Source organism: Chionomys nivalis, chromosome 3 (genome assembly GCF_950005125.1).
Source record: "Chionomys nivalis chromosome 3, mChiNiv1.1, whole genome shotgun sequence".
NCBI classification, from domain to species: domain Eukaryota; kingdom Metazoa; phylum Chordata; class Mammalia; order Rodentia; family Cricetidae; genus Chionomys; species Chionomys nivalis.
In genome coordinates, this window is record NC_080088.1 from 56,466,503 (window position 1) to 56,491,339 (window position 24,837).

At 35.3% G+C, this 24,837-nt stretch overlaps 1 protein-coding gene across 1 annotated transcript in view; it reads right to left on the reverse strand.

The window, feature by feature from the left end:
* Positions 1-542: 542 nt before the first annotated feature.
* Zpld1 (zona pellucida like domain containing 1) overlaps positions 543-24,837 on the reverse strand; it is a 42,688-nt gene continuing 18,393 nt past the window's right edge. The window contains exons 3-10 of the mRNA XM_057765946.1: positions 22,453-22,634; positions 20,839-20,911; positions 14,293-14,390; positions 12,824-12,904; positions 8,741-8,912; positions 7,458-7,566; positions 1,106-1,135; positions 543-718 (exon numbers count right to left, since the gene is read on the reverse strand). Of these exons, the coding sequence (XP_057621929.1) occupies positions 543-718; positions 1,106-1,135; positions 7,458-7,566; positions 8,741-8,912; positions 12,824-12,904; positions 14,293-14,390; positions 20,839-20,911; positions 22,453-22,634 (921 nt within the window). The remainder of the gene's footprint in view (positions 719-1,105; positions 1,136-7,457; positions 7,567-8,740; positions 8,913-12,823; positions 12,905-14,292; positions 14,391-20,838; positions 20,912-22,452; positions 22,635-24,837) is intronic.

The following is a 24,837-nucleotide window of genomic DNA, read 5'->3' on the forward strand; positions in this document are numbered from 1 at the left end:
ATCAGGAATGAAAATCAACCCATGACACAGGTAGATCAATAGAAAAAGTAGTTAAATCTCAGGTGCCCCATTAAAATGTAACCTTAAGCTGGAGTTATCTGGAATATAACAAAAGTAACTTCCATTTTGAGAACCGATATACAATTTAATATTATTGTATTGGGTTTAACTGCTTAGCAGAAAATGCAATGAATTCTTTTTGTCCCATGTGCTTACATTTACCTCTCATGTCAACCATCAACAGAAATTACAAATAATGTGAGAAATGACTGATCCGTTAATATCTAAGTCCTGAATATTTGCATTTATTGTCAATGTTCCCATTGGTGATAGGAAAATAGGGTTGGCCACTTACAGAGGTGGCAGTAGCAATATCATCAAAATTCTTTCACTATCTTAACACTCATGAGCTACAACATGAAATATATCTAAACTAAAAAAAGAATATCAAATGTGGCTGGTATTCAATTCAGATGGAATTCTGACCACAGTCTCATGGAGTAATCAATGAAGCCTCCTTCTGGGAGTAGAACCAGTCATTGTCACTCAAAGACGGGATTTCTTACACCATTCAATACCAGGCTGTTGGATCCCTTTCTGTGTAGAAGGGCCAGTGAGCACACGAGGAGGGAGAAACTCATGACTCCCAGAATGACCATTCCTGATATCAGAGAGCTGGTGACGGCATTCAGCTGGAAGGGAGGTGCATTCAAGGAACCTGTAAGAATCAAGGACACTGTTACAATGTCTTCAAAATGTCTTTATCTCACCTCCTTCCACTTTGCTCCACAGAATAGCCCTCACCACTATCTCACAGCATCACGCTGGAATATGCAGTAATCTATTAACAATAATTCAACCAAAGACCCAAAGTATTGTGTGGGTTAGAAGTGTGGTATCCCATAAACAGGCAAAACAAAACAAAACAAAAGCTAAAAATGCTATAAAAATTGCCCAATGCATCATATATGGGTTTTAAATTCCCCTGTGAACTGTTATTTAAAAACTTGTGAAGCTAGAGCTCATTATACTAGTAAACTACAGTTTGATAACAGATCACCAAAACATTCTGAAACATTACTCTTTTATTTGCTAATTATCTTACCAAGCTGTGAATTGTTGGTTGGAGTCTCATCTGAGGAGAGATAACAGAAAAATGAAAGTGAAAATGTCTCTCCAGACACTTGCTTTTCTGTATTCTAACTCGCTAACTTTGAAACTTCATCCCTGTTCATCTTCTCCACCCAAGCTCCATGAACAATTCATGGATGAAAGCCTGTAAACCTTGGTTTTGCCATTTTCTATTCCCTGTGTACCAGATTTCATCCTCAAGTCTACAAATAACATCACAAAATATATTATACTGTATTCTCTCCTGCCAAGGCTGTTTCATCATTTTGTCTCTGCCAGGTTAGTGAGGGCAGTAATTGTTAACAGCTACTACATTTTTTATGGACTTATAACCTGCCATTTGTTGTTCTGTCACAGAGACATATTCATTATTTAGTGTCACTCTACTTAAGAGCTGCCAATTTGCCTAGCATAATCCACAAAAATATCATTCTGAGATCCAAGAAGAGGAGTTCACTCTTAATAACTAAACAAAAGGACAACTGGACTTCTAAGCTTGAGCTGGAGTTCTATTTGTATCTGCAAAATTAAAGAATGAAGCCGGGCGATGGTGGCGCACGCCTTTAATCCCAGCACTCGGGAGGCAGAGGCAGGCGGATCTCTGTGAGTTCGAGACCAGCCTGGTCTACAAGAGCTAGTTCCAGGACAGGCTCCAAAACCACAGAGAAACCCTGTCTCGAAAAAAAACCAAAAAAAAAAAAAAAAAAAATTAAGGAATGAAGCAGTTGATTGTCATTTTTCCTTGGTGAACACGACAGAGGCAATAAGCATGCTTTCTTAGTCTCCCCATTTTTACAGACCAATTTGCAATCATGTTAAAATTAACCATTGAGCCAGCAACTAGATTATTCCATACCCATGTTAAAATGAACATGTGTACTTGTGGTTGTTATTTAAGTTATAAGGTTTGTACTGTTGACTACAGATTTTACACATTTTTACAATTAACGGATGTGTAACTGTGTAGCACCAGACTTCATAAAGCTCTGTTTCATGTGTTGTCACATTTAATCTTCATGATAGCTCTGTGGTTTAGATAGCATTGCTACCTCCATTATACAGCTGAGGACACTTCCCTGTGTCATTGCCTCTATGGCAAAGTAAACGTATGCTAAAATCAACAGTCTAGTTCAGAGAGTTTTTGTTTAAAATGATATAAACTGACTGAGAATAGAAAATATTTCATAACCTGAAGTATTAATTTCCATAATCAAAAATATTTTCTATACATGGGCCGTGGGGAAATATTACAAAATATCTGATTTTGTTTCCTTTCAGACACTTAACTGATAGCAAAAAATACAGATCTGTTGTCAGGTCCTGAAATACAGATTTGAAAGCTAATATGGCACCTACTCAGCGCACTCTTTACAATGCACATGGGTGTTCATTTGAGGGATGTTTTACAGTGTGCATTGGTACCCAGAGGATGATTTACAGTGTATAATGCATTGTGATAGGAAAAAAAACGAAAAGTGACACTCACGGGAAGATCCTAATCCCTTCTAACACATCTACACAAAGGCACTTTCTTTCTCGTGGAAATAAATAGGATGAATGGACTGTGGCAATTCATTGAAATGACATCCATGTCCTGAGCACAGAATGAGCTGGAATCTTTTTAATACAGTCTCTTTTTTTTTTTTTTTGCAGGAGTTATATTTAAGTCCTTTAAGATTGCTTTCAACGGAAAGCTCCTTCCTATAAAGTATACAAATGAGGCAGAGATGCTATGACTAAATACACATCCCATACACACACACACACACACACACACACAATTTTTCTGCATCCTGAGACTAGAAAAAATCATAACATCTGTATTTCTATCACCACCCAATAGTGAAAAAAACATATTCTGCATGCTTTCATGAACACTTTGCTATGGATAAAACATCCCTGTGTATTAGGACCAAACCCCTCATGTCAAATAAAAAACACTAGTTCCAGGTTCTAGAGCAGAACAGATGAAGGCATAGTACTGTTGTCAGATAACTGAAATCAAGCCATGTACTGTTTGAATACAGTTTGAAATTAAATTTGAATAATAAATTCTGATGGGGAATTGCCTTTCTGTTTGTTGTTGCTGATATTCCTAAGTTATTGTATTGTTGTAATAATGATAATAACAAAAATGCTATCTAACTCCAAAGAGGAAGCAGATGCTTTCCTGGAGTGTTAGGTCACCATCCACTTCTGTGGTCCCTCCAGTCATTTTGTTGTTGATAGGTACATATGTGCTAAAAGAAATGCATGAAGCCTAAAGGAACTAAATAAATTTGAATATAAAAACTCAGTGAGCTCCTCAAAATAACATACAGCTGTCTGAGGATTCGCAGGAGAGGCACCAGTAGCAGTACCACAGCTGTTTGTACCAGGAATGGCACAAACATTGCTACTATGTGTCTCCCTCTCATCTAAAGAGTCATACTAAATGGAAAATATAAACATCACTCACTGGGAAAATATATGCAGAATAAATATTTCCCTTAACTCTAGCAAACTTCAAAAATGTTTAATTACCTATGCTGTAAAATGAATCCTTTATTTTACATTTTAAAAAGCACTGAAGTATTTTAAATTTCCACTGTATAATGCAGGCTAATAGTCTATCCCTGAACTCTATAATTCTTAAAGAGTTACATCATGGGTTAGTTTCTAGCAGCATGCCTGTCTTATGTAGAGACTGAATATGTGTGCTCTTATGAATTATTAACTACCCATAAAACTATGATTCTACTTGTGTAAGAGTTTGGCTTTGGATTATTCATAACAACTTATGTTAACAAAACAATTGTTATTGTTTTCCAGCATTTGTAGCAGAATCATTTGCTACAGGCAATTATCTACCTTAGAAACATCAACATTTGGAAGCATTTAGTAAGTACACTGCAGAAACTTTAAGGATTTTACATTTAAAAAATATGAATAAGCCGGGTGGTGGTGGCGCACGCCTTTAATCCCAGCACTTGGGAGGCAGAGGCAGGTGGATCTCTGTGAGTTCGAGACCAGCCTGGTCTATAAGAGCTAGTTCCAGGACAGGCTCCAAAACCACAGAGAAATGCTGTCTCAAAAAACCAAAATATATATGTGTATATATATATATATATATATATATATATATATATATATATATATGAATATTTTCATAAGTGAGCTATCAAAAATATTAATGTTCTCCAGCAAAAATAACCGAAGCAGATTTCATCTCATGAACACACAAAACAAAGGAGCATTTCTAAGAATTTTCAGCTTAGTGGACTTCACCTAAACCAGACAACATCTTGGGTCAAGCAGTGGCTCTTTAGGTTAACTGAGCAAAATTCCAAGGATCACGACTTTGGAGAGAACAAAATAAGCCTGGATGGGACTTGTCTATAGAAAACCCATCATTGAACCTGGAGAGAGAAATTATAAACAATTCAAGCAGAAACTATAGTGAGACACAGCAAAAGCAATAGCTTAGGCCATAAAGCCCAACAGGAAGTTTACATGGGAAGTGTCGAGGGTAGACACAACTTGAATTCTATATCTTGAAGAATTTTTAAGAGTGCGCGGATCTTGTATTATTACAATGTTGATAGACTGAGTTGTAAACAATGAAGCCATTTTAAAGACTAAGCTTACACTACTTACCAAAATAATAGCAACATAAAATGAAGTAGAGTGAGAGAGAAGTACTCAAAAGTGCCTCAAAGATCTGAAAAGTATTTTTCCAGGCTTTGTCAGTGGAGAAAACTAAATTCTCATATGTCAGACATTCTTCAGGAAGAAAGAGTTCATAAACCAGGAAAAAGGAAACTCTGATCATGATGGCAGAGGCACTGTACTTGGCTTCTCATTCTTTAAGGATATATACTTTGGGACTAGAGAGATAGCACATCTGTTAAATGTGCTAGCTAATCTTCCAGAGTACCTAAGTTAGATTCCCAGCACTCACATCATGTGAATGGTGTAGGATTCCCATCTGTGTGCTATAAATATGTTATATTACCATTGGTTACCAAAGAAGGTCTTTGGCCTATGGCAGGGAAGAATAGAGTTAGCTGGGAAAACTAAACTGAATGCAGGGAGAAAGAGGGCAGAGTCAGGGAAATGCTATGCAGCTGTTAAAGGAGAAAGATTCTGGAACCTTACCAGTAGGCCACAGTCATGTGATGATATACAGGTTAATAGAAAAGGGGTATTTTAAGATGTAAGAGTTAGCTAGAAATACACCTAAGCTATCACCCAGTGTTGTAATTAACACAGTTTCTGTGTGATTATTTGGGTCTGGGCAGCCAGGAAATGAGCAAGCAGTCTCCTCCTAAATGTGACTCATAACTGTCTGTGACTCCAGCTCCAGAAAAATCTGTAAAAAGTTATCTTCTGGCCTCACACATATGTGTTATACACACAGAGTGAGTCTCACTCACACATAAGAAAATGTTTTTTAAAAAAGAGATATTTTAAGGATCTAGATACGGGGTTGGTGACATCTAGAAGCTTGAATTGCTATTTTTAATAGAATTGGAGGGTTTTACTTTTTTGACTTTTGAAAATTATTTTATCCTAACAAAATATTCAAAATTTTATGATGTTTAGATTTTCTTGGGCTGGGTATGAAGGAGGAAATAGGGTTACAACTAAATCATCTATCCAAAATGGACCCAGATGTCTCTTTCAAAGTGCTTTCTAATAGGAAAACAACTCTACAAATACTCCATAATATACAAATAGCTTTGTTTTGCCTATCCTGAAGCATTCCTAATTACTGGAACTAAGAGTTAGATTTCCATCCAATGTAATTTCACCAGCAATATCTCATAACTAGATAGAAATAAGATGTGGGGCTTTCACAAAACGCAAAGCAGTCATTTTAAACCCTCCAGACAAATCCTCAGAGAATAGATGCCAAGTTAGAAATTTTACATTCAAAATATTTCTGCATTATTTAAAGGTCCTATTAGCTTCCTTTTCAATAATAGTATGCTTATATAAACACAAGGAAGTGATTAACTCAATTTCATACATTTTTTAGCCTAAAGTACTTTTACTTAATTATTTATGGATTTCAGGCAAACTTCTTTTTTTACTATTAGGTAGGTGATACTGGCAAAAAGGTAAACGCAATTTAATTGAAAGATAATAAGAGCCTTACAGCCACACAAAATTGAGAAAACACTATTAGCATATAAACCAAACCCAAACTGTTCTCTTATTCTTTTGAGAACATTCCGCAACTACATTATAAAGAATCTTGAAATCTACATTTTAAAACTCTGGCTTTTAATCATGCACAGTTATTAATATTCACGTGACTTTTTAGAATAAAAGCTGGACCTAGAGTCAAATGTCTCCAGCTTCAGTTTTAGCATATTCAAATTTACCACATGCCTCTTTTATCTGGTCAATTTTGGAAGCTTCTAGCTTCGTACAGAATGAAATCCACATTCCTTGGTCTCATCCACGTAGTTTTGTGCACAAATGTGCGGGGAAAACATTTGTATCCGTGAGAATATGTGTGTATGACCCCGTGTCTATCTGCTCATATTAATGTATGAATGTGAATGTGCGCCCTCGGTACAAAAGAAAGGAATGAGGCAAGTGGTACTCAAAGTGGGCAACTCAGCAGTATTTGCTAGGATGCTTTACCAAGATGTAGAGCGTTCACAAGAGTAAACGTGTTTCTTGGGCAGAAGGTTAAGGAAAGGCTTCCAGAGAGTGAAGCTTTAGAAAGAAAAGTGTTGCTTATTTTTAAGATCTTATCTTTGTATATATAATTGTATATATGTGCACATGCACACTTATGTGTGCAAGTATGTTCCAGTGCCACTGGAGGCCAGAGGCATCCTGTAACTGATCTGCCTTTACAGGAAATTGTGAACCTTCATGGGAGCTGGGGTCAAATCGGCATTCTGCAGAGCAGCAAGTGCTCTTAACTGCTGAGCTATCTCTTCAGCACCAAGGAAACTTACAGGATCTTACTTTTGTGTGGCGTCCAGGCTCGATAGTGACTCCTGCTGGTCAGTTTTAATAAAAAAAAATAGATAACAAGGGAAATAGTGGATAGAGTTCATACAGGTAAGCCACAATGGCAAGAATATAAGCAGGAAGTGCAAATTGGAGGCACAACATGAAACATTTGCACTGGCGGGTGGGGGCCATGTGAAACAAAAATATAGTGAAGACACATTGCCTCTGGCCTAAACACTGAGTAAGTGGAGAACTGCTCACCAGTCTCACCGCTAACTAGTGTTCTTTAGAAACCTGGAGTTCTTGGAGGCCAAGTAGCTGGCCCTTTCGGATTCCTGTCCTGCTATATACAAAAGGAGGGGCTTTCTTACCGCTGCGAGTGATGATGGGACCAGCAGACAGGACCGCGTTTCCAGAAGTGCTCTGAGGAACCCAAGTTGTCCTGCTCCCAACATCTCTCTTTTTTCTGTTGCCACAAATCTGAGGTGTTAATAGAAACAAATGAAATTCCACACCAGCACAAATTTGTTTCTTGATGGCCATTTGGAAAGCAGATTCTTTTGGAAGATACACCACATGTTTAATTTTATACATTTCCTTCTGTGCGTTTATTTAATTACTTTGCATATAACTGCTGCGGTGTTTCTTCTTCTGGCTTGGACCACATTTCTTATTCCCTCCCTGCTGTAACTGTGCACTGCCTCATTAGTTTACATAGCTCAACAGCTCTCCTGAAAACGAGCTGTGTTTATCAAACTTTGCCACGTTTATTTCTCTCAAGCCTTTAATAAATTCTTCCCTAAAATGTTGGTCAGCACAGAACCAAGGTAATGTGAACTCTGAATTTGCCTCCATCTGACACAGCAAGTTAAGACCAAAGAAATCAATGAGTTGATAACTTCATATTTAATGTAGTGATTGAATATATATATATATATATATTAAAGCTATTTTAAATTTGAAAAAGTACTTACGTTTGTCCTCAAGTTAATAGTAATGTAATTCTAGGAAGCCTGTTTGAATAAAAGTTCTGATTTTTAAAATTTTTCTACTCACTATATCTGTATTTTGATGGCAGCTGCATCTCATTGGAACCAGATCTTTCAGTGACTTTAACTTTTATTTGAAAGGATTCTTGAACCATCTGGTGCTAATCTACCTTCTAGAACCAGCTGAACCCTCCTCATGTTTCCCTCCACTTTCTGCTCCAACCACCCTGGTACATGTGTCTGCAACTTCTGAGCATCCTTTGGTACGAACTCTCTCACACACTTTATCTTTGCCCTGCTGGAGATCATCCATTCTCAGAATCACAAGCCAGACCATCTCCTCTGTCTATCCCTCCAATCTGTCCTCTTCTTTCTCAAATGACAATCACTCACCTTTACTACAACCCGGGTCTGCCTTTGCTACTACTATTTTAATTTTGCTTTTCAATCATTCTTTCATGATCCTAAAAGATAAACCAATTGAATTCTAATCCATGATAGGTTCATCACTTCATCCTCATCTTGGCACACAGTAAACATTTGATAAATCCTTACTGAATGAACTATCAAGTCATAGTTCACCCTGACCTATGACTTTCCTGAGATCTGATAGTCTTTCAGCTTAGATTAATTCAGAGAGATAAACCAAAAGTGCTTATAAATACCGGCATGAGGAGGGGACAGTCATCAGCTCTGCAGAGCTTCGTGAGACAATGCAGGAAGACAGTGGACATTTTCTGATTCTTGTGTTTCACAAAACGGAACACTTCAAATGAAAACCGACCCCGTTGGCTTCTCCCATTTTCGATGACGGTAGTCTGAGGATCTTTGTCACAGCTATAGTTCAGAGAATGTGAAAACAGAAAATCATTGGGAAGTGCCAATCAAGTGGGATTTGTACATCAATCTGTGTGGTACAAAGGACACCCTCATTATATTTAAGCTAAAAGAATCTGCCAGTGTTTCAAATAATGGGAAGAATATAAATAGATTAGGTGGTTTTGACAAATGTAACATGATCATAAATTGCAAGCAGAGCAGTTTCTGATCAAAGAATAATGTCATGTTTTAGGAACACCATATTATCCCAGGATTCAAAAGTTGCAAATAATACAAAATAAACATCACTAAATCACCCTCACATCACCACACACACTTGTTAACCATATAGTAAAGATCATTGCATTTATTTTGATTTCTATCAGGATATATTAAAATAAATGTTTATTCAAATAAGAATGTACTGTTATTTAGTCCATTTTTATATAATGCATGTTTTTTTATTAAATTAGTAGCTCATTCCACAGATCTTTCTATGTAAGAATAAGATCTCCCTCATTATTTTTAAACAATTATATATTGTTCTAGTGTATACATAGGCTAGAATTTTATTTAGTCAGTTCCTTATTTATATACAATCAATTTCTTTGATCATTCATTGTGATAAAAAAAAAAAACTAATGGTCTAATGGACCATGCTCTCTGGATTCCATTCTCATTCTCTACCTGACATTTTGTATTTTCTATGTGTCAGCAAGCCATTTTTTTAAATCACATTAGCCTGTGACTGTTGTTTTTGTTCAAATATTTTCTTTAATGTATTTGAAATTGCTAATGTATTTCATTTTTTAAACTCAACTATTATTTCTGAGTTTTAGACTGTCCCAGTGACAAGACATTCTGTTTTGTGATATTATTATAATCATTATGTCAATAATGTGTGTGCAAATGTGAGAGTGTATCTATGTATGGGTGTGTATGAGTGTGTATGAGAGAGAACATATGTAGATACACACTGACATGTGTGCATATGTATGTGTGTATGCATGTGTGTGTATGTGTGTTTGCATGTATGGGTGTGGGGGGGGTATGTGGGATGTGGAGGTGTATGTGTGAGTGTGTATGTGGGTATGTATGTGTATGCATGTTGGATGTGGGGGTATGTGTGTGTTGGGTATGTATGTGTATGCATGTGTGGTGGGGTGTGGGTATGGGGGAGGGGTTATAGATGTACATGCCCACAGAGTTTAGAGGTTGAACTCAGTTGTCTTCCTCAATTACTCTCCATCTTATTCTTTGAGGCGTGTTTTTATTTTCTAATCTCAATTAAGTTTCCTGAGAAAAAAGTCTCTAACTTTTATTGGATTTTTGACTATGTCTTTCTTATTTTCTTCTAGTTGTCACTTTAGGAAATCTTAAATTTCACAGTGCATATCTTTTCAATAAGTCATTGTGATTAATTATTTTCAGCTTAATAACATACTCTTAAATTGTATTTTTAAACAATGTTCTATTATTTTAGATTCTTTATGAGGAATTTCATTATAATATAATTTGTATATTTTATATAATATAATGCACACAAATTCATATAAATACATAAATACATGTATTTTATTCTCTTAGCAACCTAGATCTGTCATTTCATCATCAATATCCTCTTTTGGTCTTTAGAATTGTTTCTTTTTATTAATATTTATTATTTTTGTCTTTCATGATCTTTGCTCTATTTCTATGTCACTCTACTCCTATAAAATATTCTAGTCACATCTTCCTTTTCCATCTTAAATTTGTCCAATTCCCTTTCTCATCCTCATAACCCAACATTCTATTTTTCTATTTTCATTTTCCTAAGTTTCTATAATTCAATCATTGCCACTGAAGCTTGCTTTTAAGAATTTTAAAATCAGCGTTGAGATGTTGAGTTACAAGCGCTTTCTGTTCTATGCTATTTCTTTCTGATGAATTTATATTTAAAACTTTTTCTGACATTTTCAATTTCTTTCCTTTTAGTGCATTCCAACACTGCAAAGAAATACCTGCTTTTGATTGTGGTTCCTATCTGAAGTATTAGGATTTAGCTGCATTTGCTACTTTCAGAGATTCCTAAAGCAAAGTAGAATGGTTACAACTTTCTTCACGGTTGCATAAGTTCAAGGGCTTCATGCTTCTGTTTTATAATGACAGAAGTGTTTAGCTACATTGCAGTTCTACAGAGGAATTTTCTCTGCATGTCTGAGCTTGAAGAAATTCAGAGAATTCATTAACTGCCCTACAAAGGTAGGGAGGGACATTCACAGGTAAATGTTTTGCCTATTTCATAGGTCCTTTCTTTTCACTTAATGAGATCTACCACTGTGAAATCTCCAGGAAGTTTCTCCAGCTTCATTTCTGATGCTCCCCATCCCTGGCAGCTGTTGGACCTCAGCCCTGCTCCCAACATCTCCAATTTAGAAGGCTCACAGCCACATTCCCTCCAGTTGCTTCTATAATTTTTCAACATAAGCACTCATATTTTGCTCTCTAAAATTTCCGATAAGAAACCTGAGATGATTTAGAAGTTGCCACAATATTTATTCCATGTCTTATGATCACATTCCATATAACTAATTTGTGATCATTATAGAAATATTGGAAAACAAATATCAGATAATGCATAATCCTTCCTCTTAGAAGAAATACCCACAGTGAACCTTTTGGCCTGTAGTGCTTTCTTTAAGATAAGTGAGTCTCAGGATATACAAAAGTAAACATGTCAATTCTTTAACTTTGTTTCTTAATACAGTTACATTCTTAATTTTCAGAAAAGTAAATATCAAGAAGACAAAAAGGTAAAAAAATAAATAAATAAAATCACTGATTTTTTTTTTTCCATTTAATAAGTGACCACATGATAGTGGCATCAGAATGAATTGCCTGGCTTACTGGTCTCTGCCATTCACTTGGTTATTTTTTATTACTGTATGTGCAATTTACTCTTATGATTTACTATTTTAATAAAACTGATAGAGAGTAGAATATCATAAATACTTCAAAATACACTTTTCAATTTGGAAAAATAAAATCAAACAATTGAACTCTTTTAAGCCTCTTCATACACACTGACATTTTTTCCTCGAAACCTTTGCTGAGATTAACATTTCCAACAATCTAATATATTAAAAGTGGTAGTTTGGCCATATCCTCTGACACCACCCTAATGTTGATTAGCCAATAAAGCATTCTTTACTTTCCATTATGTTACTCCCATCATGTGTCAATAACTGCAACAATCTGAGCCAACTATATTTTACAGGCATGATTAGAAGACATTGCTTAACTCTCAAGTCTATTCTGTTGTCCAAGAAAAATGCTGAAAGGGACCTGTAATGATTGAATGGTTTTATGATCAATGTCCCCTTTCCCCGGACATAGATTGCATTCACTCAATCACTGTCTATTGGAGAACAAACTTGGAGTTATTGGCTCTGGTTAAAATAAAAAAAATAAAAAAAAAAAAAGGAGTAGCGGGTTATATTGCACTTTCATATTAAATACTGATAAATGAACAAAAGTACTTTGGGATCTGAATTATCCAACCATTACTTTAATTTTACTGTCTTTTTGACATATGATAGGAAGGCATAGCTGCCAATAAGCAATACCACCCTGTTTCCCATCTTATATTGAGAATGATAATCTTACTTTGCTATACGTAAGAAAATGAAATAGCCCATATCTCCTAAACATCAATAAAACATTGTTAGTGAATGTCATTTAGTGACAATTCTCATTCTATGATAGCCTTATCAGAATTTTGTGTCACAGACGGTTGTTAACTTTTGTACTGAAGACTACAAGTTCAAATTGTATGAATTTACATTGAGAAGGCCCAGGAGTGCTGTATAATTTGTTTGTTTATCCTATACATCCCATTTTAATGATCTATAACTGGGTCTTTAGTTTCAGAGCAAGACTTAGACACCTACCTAAGGAAGAGATCATATCGAGTGTCATCATTTGGGTTCCCAGATGGGGTTGTGTAGCAATAGTCCATTAATACATTCCATCTGCAGAGAGAAGCAAACATGATCTGGCATCAGAGTTTTCCCTGGAGCACTGGTAATTAATCCAAAGAAAGTAAGCATTAGCCAAATTCTTACCACCTTAATCATATTTTCATTACTTGCTGTTTGCAGAAGTTTCTTGGTTATAAAGAATTTATCTAAATTCTACATGTTTAAAATTCTGCAACAATTGTCAAGTGGGATGGAGAATAATGTCACAAACAATAAGAGATAAGGCAGGTGGATGGACAATGCTCGAAGGAACAAAACTACAAAGATATCTGATACACAGATATGTTTCCGTATGAACCACATTCCATCTACTCTATTCCTGTTACTCTAATATCATATAAATATAGTAAGTGTGTATGAATATATATATATGTATGTATATATACGTATATATATTGCTTAGTGTATAAGTTGACTCAGCTGGCATAGGAGTGGGATTTCCTGATGATACTTTATTAGAAGAAAGTTACAAGGTGGGTGCATAACTATTCCACAAAGTCATGTTGGAGCAAGGTTTACGAATTTCATCATTCCAAATTTGTGCATTACAAATATTAAAAAAAAATAGGCAGAAAATGTCAATAATATTAAAATAACTTTCTCTATTTGGTAAAATGATCTTAAACAATTGCATGTTGCAAAATCCATTGTTAAGAGACAAGGAGACTGTGAAGAGGCACCCCGTTTCTAGGGTATACCAATCAAGGGTATGTTGTAGAAAATCCCAAATTTAAAGCATAGTATAAGCCCCCCAATCAACCATCATGTACTGCATAGTATTAACAGAGTTCACATAGTTCTTTGGAATTTGAGTTCTCATACAAGATCTTTTTGTTTGCTTTGCTTTTGTTTTGTTCTTATTTTAAGCAGTGTAGTGATATAATCCCTTTCGTTTTAGAAGAATTTTTTCTAGATTTTTTTCTAGAAAATTTGAGTGAATTTTCTAGATGGTTGGTCTGTTTGTCTGTTTCAGAGTTCTCTCACAAAACTGTCTTACATAATTTCAGAACAGATTCTTACAACATTTATTTTCTGATTTTTAAGCACTCATACCTAGACCACAAGTGTATCAAATGATACTAGGCTAGTCATCTTTCTGATGACAAAATAGAGAACATTCTAGCATCCCAGAAGATCTCCACATGGCCTCCTTCAGTCACTACTCCCAATTGTTTATCAGAAGTCTTGTTATTTCTCAATTAATGACATAAAATGAGTAGTGCTCTCTTAGATATAATAATTTGTTTATGTATACTAGAATGACTTAATGCTGTAGCAATGACCATATATGTCAAATAATACTTTAGAATGAATAAGCTAACAGTATGACTGGGAAAGGTTAAGTATTTTAACTAATCAAGATAAAAGTGCACAATTACCTTCCATCCAGATTAGTAGCTTGCACAGCTGCAAATACTTTGGTTTTCAAAGGTAATCCTATACTTGGGATAATTAACTGCTCTCTGTAGGTTGAATCCTATTGATGAAATAATAAATAATACACGTGTCATTATCTTTCTATCAATAGAACATTTACAACTTAGAACTGATAAAGAAACAAAGAGCAATCAAATCAACATCACTGACTCGAAAGAGATTTATTTTATGCTCATCTTGGCAGAACTTCTCTTAACCCATAATAAATACAACAAGTTTATTTCAGGGCATACACCATCTTTGTTCCATATATATCATGGAATTTATCATATATGTTGTCAATGTTCAGTACATGTAAATTATATTCAATAGCTAGTGATTAGTAGTCATTTTTAGTATTCAGTTTCCAATCATAAGTTGATTTAAATTAAGAGTCCATTTTTTTATATTTGTCATAAATTTCAGTTTTCATTAATTAAATTGCTTCAATTGAAGCATTTCACTGTTGGAGTGTCAGGTGCTCATTTTTTTGTAATATTTCATTAATCTAGAATTCTTTCTCTGATCATCTAAAATTACCAGAGAAAGCATGCAATATAGCCTCTGAGTTGTGAAAATGCCTGCTATAAAAGTCTCATTCAAATTTATCTTTCCCTTATTTTAGAGCAATTCTAAAAAAAGGCATTCCTATCACCCCACACACGTAGCAGTAGCTTAAAGCACATTAAATTAAAAATTTAAAAGTTGAATTTATAAGTTGATAATAGAAATAAAGAAATATATAAATGCCAAAGGAAAAATTCCTGAAAATCAATAAGACAAAAAGGCATCCTACTGAATTGGAAAAGATCTTCACCAACCCCATGTCAGACAAAAGACTGATCTCCAAAATACATAAAGAACTCAAGAAATTAGACATTAAAATTCTAAATAACCCAATTAAAAAATGAAGCACTGAACTAAACAGAGAACTCTAAACAGAAGAACTTCAAATGGCCAAAAGATACTTAAGGAAATGTTCAACTTCCTTAGCTATCAGGGAAATAAAAATCAAAACAACTTTGAGACACCATCTTACACCTGTTAGAATGGCTAAGATCAAAAACACTAATGATAGCTTATGTTGGAGAGGATGTGGAATAAGGAGAACACTCATCAGTTGCTGGTGGGAATGGAAACTTGTACAAGTACTTTGGAAGTCAATATGATGGTTTCTCAGAAAATTGGGAGTCAACCTACCTCAGGATCCAACAATACCACTCTTGGGCATATACTCAAAAGATGTTCAATCATACTACAAAGCATTTGTTCAACTATGTTCATAGCAGCATTATTTGTAACAATCAGAACCTGGAAACAACCTAGATTCCCCTCAACTGAAAAATGGATAAAGAAAGTGTGGCACATTTACACATTACAGTACTACTCAGTGGAAACAAAACAACAACAACAAAAAAAAAACAATGACATCTTGAATTTTGCATGCAAATGTTTGGAATTAGAAAACACTATCCTGAGTGAGGTAACCCAGACACCCAAAAATTAATATGGTATTTACTCACTCTGAAATGGATACTAGCCATAGACAAATGACATTGAGCCTATAGTTCATGATCCTAGAGAAGCTAAGTAATAAGGTGAACCCAAAGAAAAGCATATATAGACCCACCTGGAAATTGGAAACAGAAAAGATCACCTGACAAAATTAGGAGCATGGGAGCAGGGGGTAGAAGGAAGGGAAAAAGGGGAAGAGGAGTGGAGAAGGGGAGGGTTGAGGAGAAGTTGAGGCAATGGGAAAGTCCAGTTGGAGGAAGAACAAATATGAAAGCAAGGAAAGAGATATCTTGATTGAGGGAGCCATTATGAGTTAGCAAGAAACCTGGCTCTAGAAAGAATTCCAGTAATCCACAAGGATGACCCCAGCTAGGACCCTAAGCAATAGAGGAGAGGGTGCCCGAACTGGCCTTGCCCGGTAGTCAGACTGATAATTATCTTAAATATCACTGCAGAACCTTCGTCTGACAACAGATGGAAATAGGAGCAGAGATCCACATCGGAGCACTGAACTGAGCTCCCAAAGTCCAGTTGAAGAGAAGAAGGAATGAGAATATGAGCAAAGAGGTCAAGACCATGAGGGGTTCGTCCACTGAGACAGTTTACCTGAGCTAATGAGAGCTCACCAACTCCAGCTGGACTGGGAAGGAACAAGCATAGGATCAAACTAGTCCCTCTGAATATGGTTGACAGTTGGAGCAGACTGAAGGGCCACCAACAGTAGCACTGGGATTTGTCTCTACTACATGTACTGGCTTTTTGGGATCTTATTCTCTTTGGATGGATACCTTTCTCAGACTAGATGTAATAGGGAGGGTCTGGGACCTTCCACAAAGCAAAGTGCCTTACCTCTCTAAGGACTAGATGGGAGTGGGGTGGAAGGCTGTGTGGAGGGAGTGAGAATTTGGATTTGTATTTTTTAATAAATAAATTAATTTTAAAAAACTAATTTTTCTTTCCTTTATTTTAGAACATTCTAAATAAGGCATTCTTATCACCCCACACACATAGTAGTAGGTTAAAGCACATTAAATTAGAAATTAAAAAGTAGCATTTATAAGTTGATAATAGAAATAAAGAAATACATAAAACGCCAAGGGAAAAATTTCTAGAAATCTAAGTGGTCAAATCATTTAGCTTTCAAAAAATTGTTTTCCAGAGTTGGTATTTCTAAAGAGATTGCTGTTTTATGGTGAAATCATTTTTAACATTCATTGTAAAATTTTAGTCACCAAAGAATATGGAGAATATCGCATTTATCTGACTGGACAAAGGCAGTATATATAGAATTAATTTTTAACATTAAAATTTGGATGTTGGGAATCTGAAAGAATTGTATCCACGCAGAAACATTCCATTCTTAAAACTGCAGGTATACACGGAAATGCATGCTTCATCAGAGGAAGCATTAGCACTGAATTTCTAATTATTTTCTATATTTCTGTGGTTAGCAGCAATGGCTTCTATAGCCAAGGCAGACAGCTAATGCTTCTTTTTATAATGTTTCTGGATTCCTTTTCCAATATCTTTAAGTAAATTTCCATTCTTTACCTATCTTGTTCCTACATCTTGTATTTGCATTAATATTGTCCCAAAGAACGCTGACTTTCTTCAAAAGAAATAAGCTCATAGCAAATGATGTACAACCCATTTGTGCTTGGGTCATGAGTCATCAAATTTCTCTTCACTGTTTGTACGGTCCTATTTATTCAACCACTCAGCAAACAGTAATACTTGCACACAGTTCAAACAGAAAAGGCAGCCTTGCTTTCTATTTCCACAAAGGAGAAAACAGCTACTTTTATATTATACAAAGAGAAGGCCACAACTGGTGCATGCCTTTAATCCCAGCACTCTGGAAGCAGAGGCAGGGGATCTCTGTGAGTGTAAGGCCAGTATGATCTACAGAGCAAGTTCCAGGACAGGAAGAGCTATACAAAGAGAAACCCTGTCTCCAAAAACCAATAGATAGATAGATAGATGATAGATAGATAGATAGATAGATAGATAGATAGATAGATAGATAGATAGATAGATAGATAGATAGATAGCTTTCATACTTAAAAAATTCATCATCAATTAAAATTATTTGTTTATAACTATAGCTTTTCCGTGCACATAGTGTCCTTTTATACATAAACTCAAAAGAAGGAAGAAGGTTGTTTCTGGACAGTGTTCAGTTGTTTCTGTCCTAACAACAAACCAGAGAAAAGGGTTAGGCAGTAGAATGTAAAACAACTTGAAAGCATGCCTAAGGATTTACTAACAAAAAATTCTCTAGGGGAAAACAAATTCTTAAAAGCTGTAAAATGACATTAAAATTTAACTGCTACAATACAATTACAATTAGGTGACTAAATATTAATATCCCAAATAAATAATAAATGTCATTTAGAATCAATTAATGAAAGTATCCCAACACTTTCTTGTACAATGTGAATTCATAATTTTTAGCGTCTTGCTATATAACAAAATAATATGATGTTAGAATAGTTTGCGGCAGTGATATTTACACAGGACAGCAATGGAGGTGTATCCTATGATTCACAGAACGTACAATGCGAAGGGTACAATAAACATAAATGGTCACTCTTAGCTAACAGGGATGTCTCCAAACCAGTTCATTAGTTCTAACAAATAAACCATAATAGTAGAAGACACAATAATAGAGGAAAATGTATACAGGGGTATGAGGATGTGTTGGAATGTTCTATTTTTTTTTAAATCAAATTGTCCATAATCCTAAATTTGCTCCAAAAATAGTAAGCATGTTTAATGAAAATTAAATTTCAAACCTGGCATGAGAGGGCTCAATGATTAAAAGTCTTACTATATAGAATGAAAACCAGGAATCTTCTCCTCCAAAGACAACAACAACAACAACAACAAAAAAAATGTCAGGAGAGCATGGTAGCCCAGCACTCTAGAAGCACAGAGAGGGGATCCTTTGAGCAAGCTGGCTAGCTAGACTAGTCCCATCGACAAGGTTTGGGTTCAGTTGAGAGATCCTGACTCAGTAAGGAGAGAAAAGTCAGGAAGACTACCGACAATGACCTAGGGCCTCCACATTTGCTTTTGCAAGCATACATGCATTCTCACATAGAGAAGATACACATTTCCAAACATACTCCACACACAGAGACATATAAAAGAAACAAAAGAAACTGTTGGAAATGATTGAATTGTAAAATGTAATTGGTAAGGAACTTTAAATTTTAAATATTTATTTATTTATTTATTTGGTTGATTTTTCAAGACAGGGTTTCTCTGTGTAACAGTCTTAGCTGTTCTGTAACTAGCTCTTGTAAACAAGGCTGGCCTTGAACTCACAGAGATTCACCTGCCTCTGTCTTCCAAATGCTGGGATTAAAAGTGTACAACACCACCACTTGGCATAATTCAATTATTAATATTTTATTGAAAACTGACTAAAAATTCAACTTTTAGCACTCTTTCATTTATAATACGACAAAGTGATTATCTTCTACTACAGAATTGAAATTTGAAGAGATTCATACTTCCGTGGTTTGATTTTCTACTTTTTTTTTTTTTTTGAATTTTTCGAGACAGGGTTTCTCCGTAGCTTTTGGTTCCTGTCTTGAACTAGCTCTTGTAGACCAGGTTGGCCTCAAACTTACAGAGATCCGCCTGCCTCTGCCTCCCGACTGCTGGGATTAAAGGCATGCACCACCACCGCCCAGCTTGATTTTCTACTTTTACAATGGAAAAAAGTAGTCTAATTTCACAGAAAATAAAGATGCCATGGAGTGGCATATGGATGTATTTTTCACTGTATTAATAATGGAAATTCTCATCTCTGTCTCACTCAGTAACTTTATTAAGTATTGTTGACTATAACATGTTCTACCTCAACTCTACCTTAAAGAGTTTACACATCAAACTCAATAGAGACAAATCTTATAATAGAAAACTACTTTTATAAATATTGCAAACAATAAAATAGCTGTCCACCCTCTGAACAAAATATCAGTACATGGTTACTACATGTACAGAACCAAGTCAATTGGCAGAGTCTTTGCGGAAGAAAGTTTACAAATGACAGAAAGGCAATCTTCAGTTCAACACATTTTAATGTGTTGTTTAGAACTCTGTGGTGTCAAACTACAAACTTATAAACACGATTTTTAAAATGCCTTTGGAAAATGTCCTACTACAATATTTATAGCTCATTATATTCAAAGGATAAAGCACTGACTTTTAAATCAGTTGCATGAATTATAACTCAGTGCCATGATGACATGAATAATAATGCAAAAATCAGAATCATAATTTACAAAAATGTTGGTTGATAGATTGAAAAATTGATATTTAAATCAGGCATTTAAAATGTATGAATAAAAATTTTAATCAACATGAAAATATCATTTGGGGGATTAATGTTACCGTTATAAATAGAAATCCATGTATTTTTCACGTGTTGCTGCCATTCTCAATATTTACATGAAAAAAGTTTAGACAATGCTATGTCATCAATCCAAATTATTTCAGATGTGACAGAACTACCATCAGTCAGAACCCATGTTCAAAGTATTAACACATTCACCACCAATGATGCCTCCAAGAAGTGTCATTCAAACTGTGTATATCATCTCATAAAAACATTATTCCTCCAAATATTCTCTTAACTATGAACACACACATACACATATGCACATGCATGCATGTGCATGTGCACACATGCACACAAACACACACACACACACAGAGGTGCAAATAAATGTAGATGGATTCTCAAAGTAACTATCACATTTTTGGTAGGAAATTTCAATCATCAACTTTTAGAAAATTTAACAGAGCTTATAGCACACCTTTATAACAAAGATATATGAAAATGAAAGTAAGATGGATAAATGTTACCAAGATACGGCAGGGTTAATGTGTCTTTCAGGGGGTTTTTATAGAAAAGCTATTCACATAAATGACTCCTCACAACAGTGAAAGGGAAAAATAATGTCTTTCACCCATCAACTCACATTATAAAGGAGCAAGTTCAAAGTGCTGACAAATGTCCCATTGTTCTCTCTCACAGAAATAGCAGCTGAAGACCTAAAAACGATTGGAAAGAGGGAAAGCACTAATGAGATTTTAAATTAAAAATTTTATTTATACCCAGATGTTAGATTTTAGACAATAAACTCTGGAGTTAGCTTGACACACTTTTAACTAGACCTTCAATAGGTGTAGTGTTTAAATCATCAAAATGACAAGCTATCAAAAAACAAGGAAACTCAAATAAAGACAGACTGTCATTTATGATATTTTCGTTGATAAAGTCATCTTTTTATTTGGAATTACATATATAAGATATTTTTTTCTGGAAAACTCATTTCCTAAGAACTTAAATTTGAGGCACATAGAATGTCATCAATTTCACAAGACATTCTATGAAGTTAGGGATTTATTCGAGTTTATCCATGCTAGAATACATAGTACATGATAAGTAATAGGGATTTAATAAGCATTAATTGAATAAATGAACATATTCCTTAGATATGCCAGGTGAAGACAGAATGAGTGATGCTTCTTCCCACGCCTTTAGACATAGCCACATCTAAACTTTGCTTTTGACAGAATCACATATCATCAATATGCTATAAAAATGTTCTGTATTTTTAACCATGAAACAAAAAGTACCTTCCTTATCTCCATGTACTAAGATAAAATAATAGTGAGAATCTTATAATACAGACCATCAAATTAGACAGGGAAACTCATTATTCAGTTATTCCATTTTGTCAAAATTTTCAAAAATATCTAGGTATTTATATTTTAGACATACTGTCTCTTCATGTATGTATTTTTGGAAATGATCAATAATTCCATGGATATATCCTATAGCTCCAGTCCTTTGTCTAGAATTCCTTGGGCCTGCATTATTGCATCCATATTCACCCCTCTGCAAAAATCATAAGAAGTCAGAGTCTGGAATTGTAGAATTCAGCAGGAGAACAAGTGGCAATTGGATCAGGCAAGACCCAGAATTGTAGTGACCAGATATGATAACCTATGCAAAACTTCAGAACTACATAAGCACCCAGGACTTTTGAGCAAAAGAAATAAGAAGAATGCTAGATAGCCATAGATAGATAGATATAGATAGATAGATAGATAGATAGATAGATAGATAGATAGATAGATACATACATACATACATACATACATACATACATACATACATACATACATAGAGATAGAGAAGTAAGTAAGTAGGTAGATGACAGACAGACAAACAGACAGACAGATGATAGATGGATGGGTGGATGGATGGATAGATAGATAGATTAATAGATAGATGATAGACAGACAGACAGACAGACAGATAGATAGAGAAGTAAGTAGGTAGGTAGATGACAGACAGACAAAAAGGTGATAGGTGGATGGGTGGATGGATGGATGGATATATAGATAGATTAATAGATAGATAGATAGATAGATAGATAGATAGATAGATAGATAGATAGATAGATAGATAGATAGATGTGTCAATGTTCCACTCCATTACATTGTTTGAGGTTGACTACAATCATCAAAAATAAGAAGCAAGTATAAAGAAAATATGAGAAAATAAGGATAAAACATGAACTCACGAAGCAAGCTGGGTGTTATTAACCAGGTATTCCAATGGATAACTACAACTAAATTTGTAAAGGAGCCCAGGAAGATAGCTGATGACTGTTGGCGGGTCTGGAGTATCAATATATCCTGAAATATTTCCTATCTGTACTGAGGTTGCATTTCCAGAAGCACCAACACCAGGAAGTGTGGACACCTGTTAGGACATCAAATCAAGTTCAATAATTAAATGTTTCTATCTGCGCATACATGTAATTTACATACAAATAAAACATTTTGACCACCTATTTCTCTTTTTGGTTTAGCTATAACATGCTATAGATTTAAAAGTATAATACTTTATAAAATTTTATTTTATTTATTTTTTGTGTTGTATTGACTTTAATTTTTTTCCTACTTTCTCTTCTCTTTTTTCTTGATTTTTATTGAGCTCTACATTTAACTCTGCTCCCCTCCATGCCTCTTCCATCCCCTTCAATCCTCTCCCAAGGTCCCCATGCTCCCAATTCACTTTATCAAATTTTAAGGGACACTGTGTCTTTTAAAGTCAATGGAACTTTTTGTGTACCACTGACATTTGACTTTTAGTTATTTCATATGAAAGGAAAAATTACATATGTAGAAGTCTACAATTAACTTTTTAAAACCTCTTGATAAATCCCAACTTTTCTAATATGTCTTAAAAGATTTGTTTTAGCTCTGTTTGTCGCATTAGTTTTGTAGCCCCAGACTTTGGCACATTACTGTTGTGTGCATGCGGCATGAGAAGGTGCACATAAGGTGTTCAAAGGACAACTTTGTGGGATTGATTCTCTCCTCCCACCTTTCTGTGGTTCTGTCACTAGAGTGCACATCTCCAGGTTTTACCTGCGGAGCCACTCTGCCAGCCTGTTTAGACTTCCACTATGAATAAAACACTCCTGCACCAAGCCCTCCTTGCTCTTGCCTTCGATACTCCTACCACCTCTCTCCTTTTCTCCTCCTCAGGACCCTTACCCATGTAAAACACCACATCTTCCCCAATAAACCCTCTCACTTGCCCACATACCTGCAATGATTTCTCTCTGCAGCACACTAGCAGCCTGCTTGCTTTGTATTCCCTCAACCAGCCTCAGAACGCCCGGCGGACAGGTTTCACCTAGACCTTACGTTGGTGTATTCATCGCAGCACCATGGCATCGTCTAACCATTAAGTTTTGAACAAATAAATTCAAGTCACAAACCTACTAAGAATTATCCTTTCCACTGTTTTCTTTGGTGGATCATGGAGTTCCTCACTCTCAGACAAATTTCAAGGAGACCATGAACTCCCAAAGTTATAGAGAAGGTTGCTTACTTTTGTGTTTCCTAACACTGCTTAGCTTTCACTAGATTCTGAAGTGCTGATAAAACTAAAAAAAAAAAATCATCTTTGGAAAAATAATGTTTATGATTTACATGAGACCAAGGAAGAACACAGTAGTTCTCTCACCATGCCAAATATCACACAGCCTTTACCAAATATTATTAGGAGATATTACTGTAATAAGTAATATTAGATTTTCAGTAATAGGATAAACTTTATGCATGGGCCTAACAGTACACAGACAGGGCTAAGGCAAATAGCTTGCTTATGCACGAGACAAAACAGGCAGGAAGGGAGCATTCATTTTAATTCCAACCTACTGATATAGTCTATTCACTTTTTCTCATATAGGAATGTTCTCTGAGGAGTCTCCAAAGCTGCTGATACCAAAGATAAAATATGAAAATTAAGAAAACCTCTCTTCCTTCCACCATTTGCCTGACTTACTAGGTAAGTATATCAGTTCTGCAAAATACACACACACACACACACACTTTTTATATTCAGCTGCTTTCTAAAATGTGAAGAGTGCACATGTGCAAAGTAACATTTTCCATGCCCTTTCTCTGGAGGTATTTTCTAGGCAGCAAGGCAACAGTGACATCAATCTATGAAAGTGAGGCTTTGAAACACAGTGGGAGGAGGGGAAATTCTACTGGTCCCTACCTGTGCTCCCTCCACTAGAAAACAAAACGTGCAATAATCAACTAACCGCCCTCTCCCTTAGGCCCGCTTCATAACCTCTGTGAACACAACTCAGAGAGATGAATAAACGTTTTTAATAAAAAGAGTCAACAATACGTAGTCTGCAGGCTTGGAAATGGTCATGGGCACAATATTGTAACTGCCCTTTGGGATAAGATAAAGAAGGAGATTCAAATAAATCTGTTTCCTGTCTGCTAGCCCCTACCAAATCTTAGAAACCATGCTCTTAGACTAATCAAGCCTTTCTTTTTAATCTGTGGTCATAATTTTTTGAAGACTGAAAACCAATTTTTTCTTCTTTACTGTGCTAAGCTATTGTGTGAATTGTGCCACTTTTATTAGGATTTAT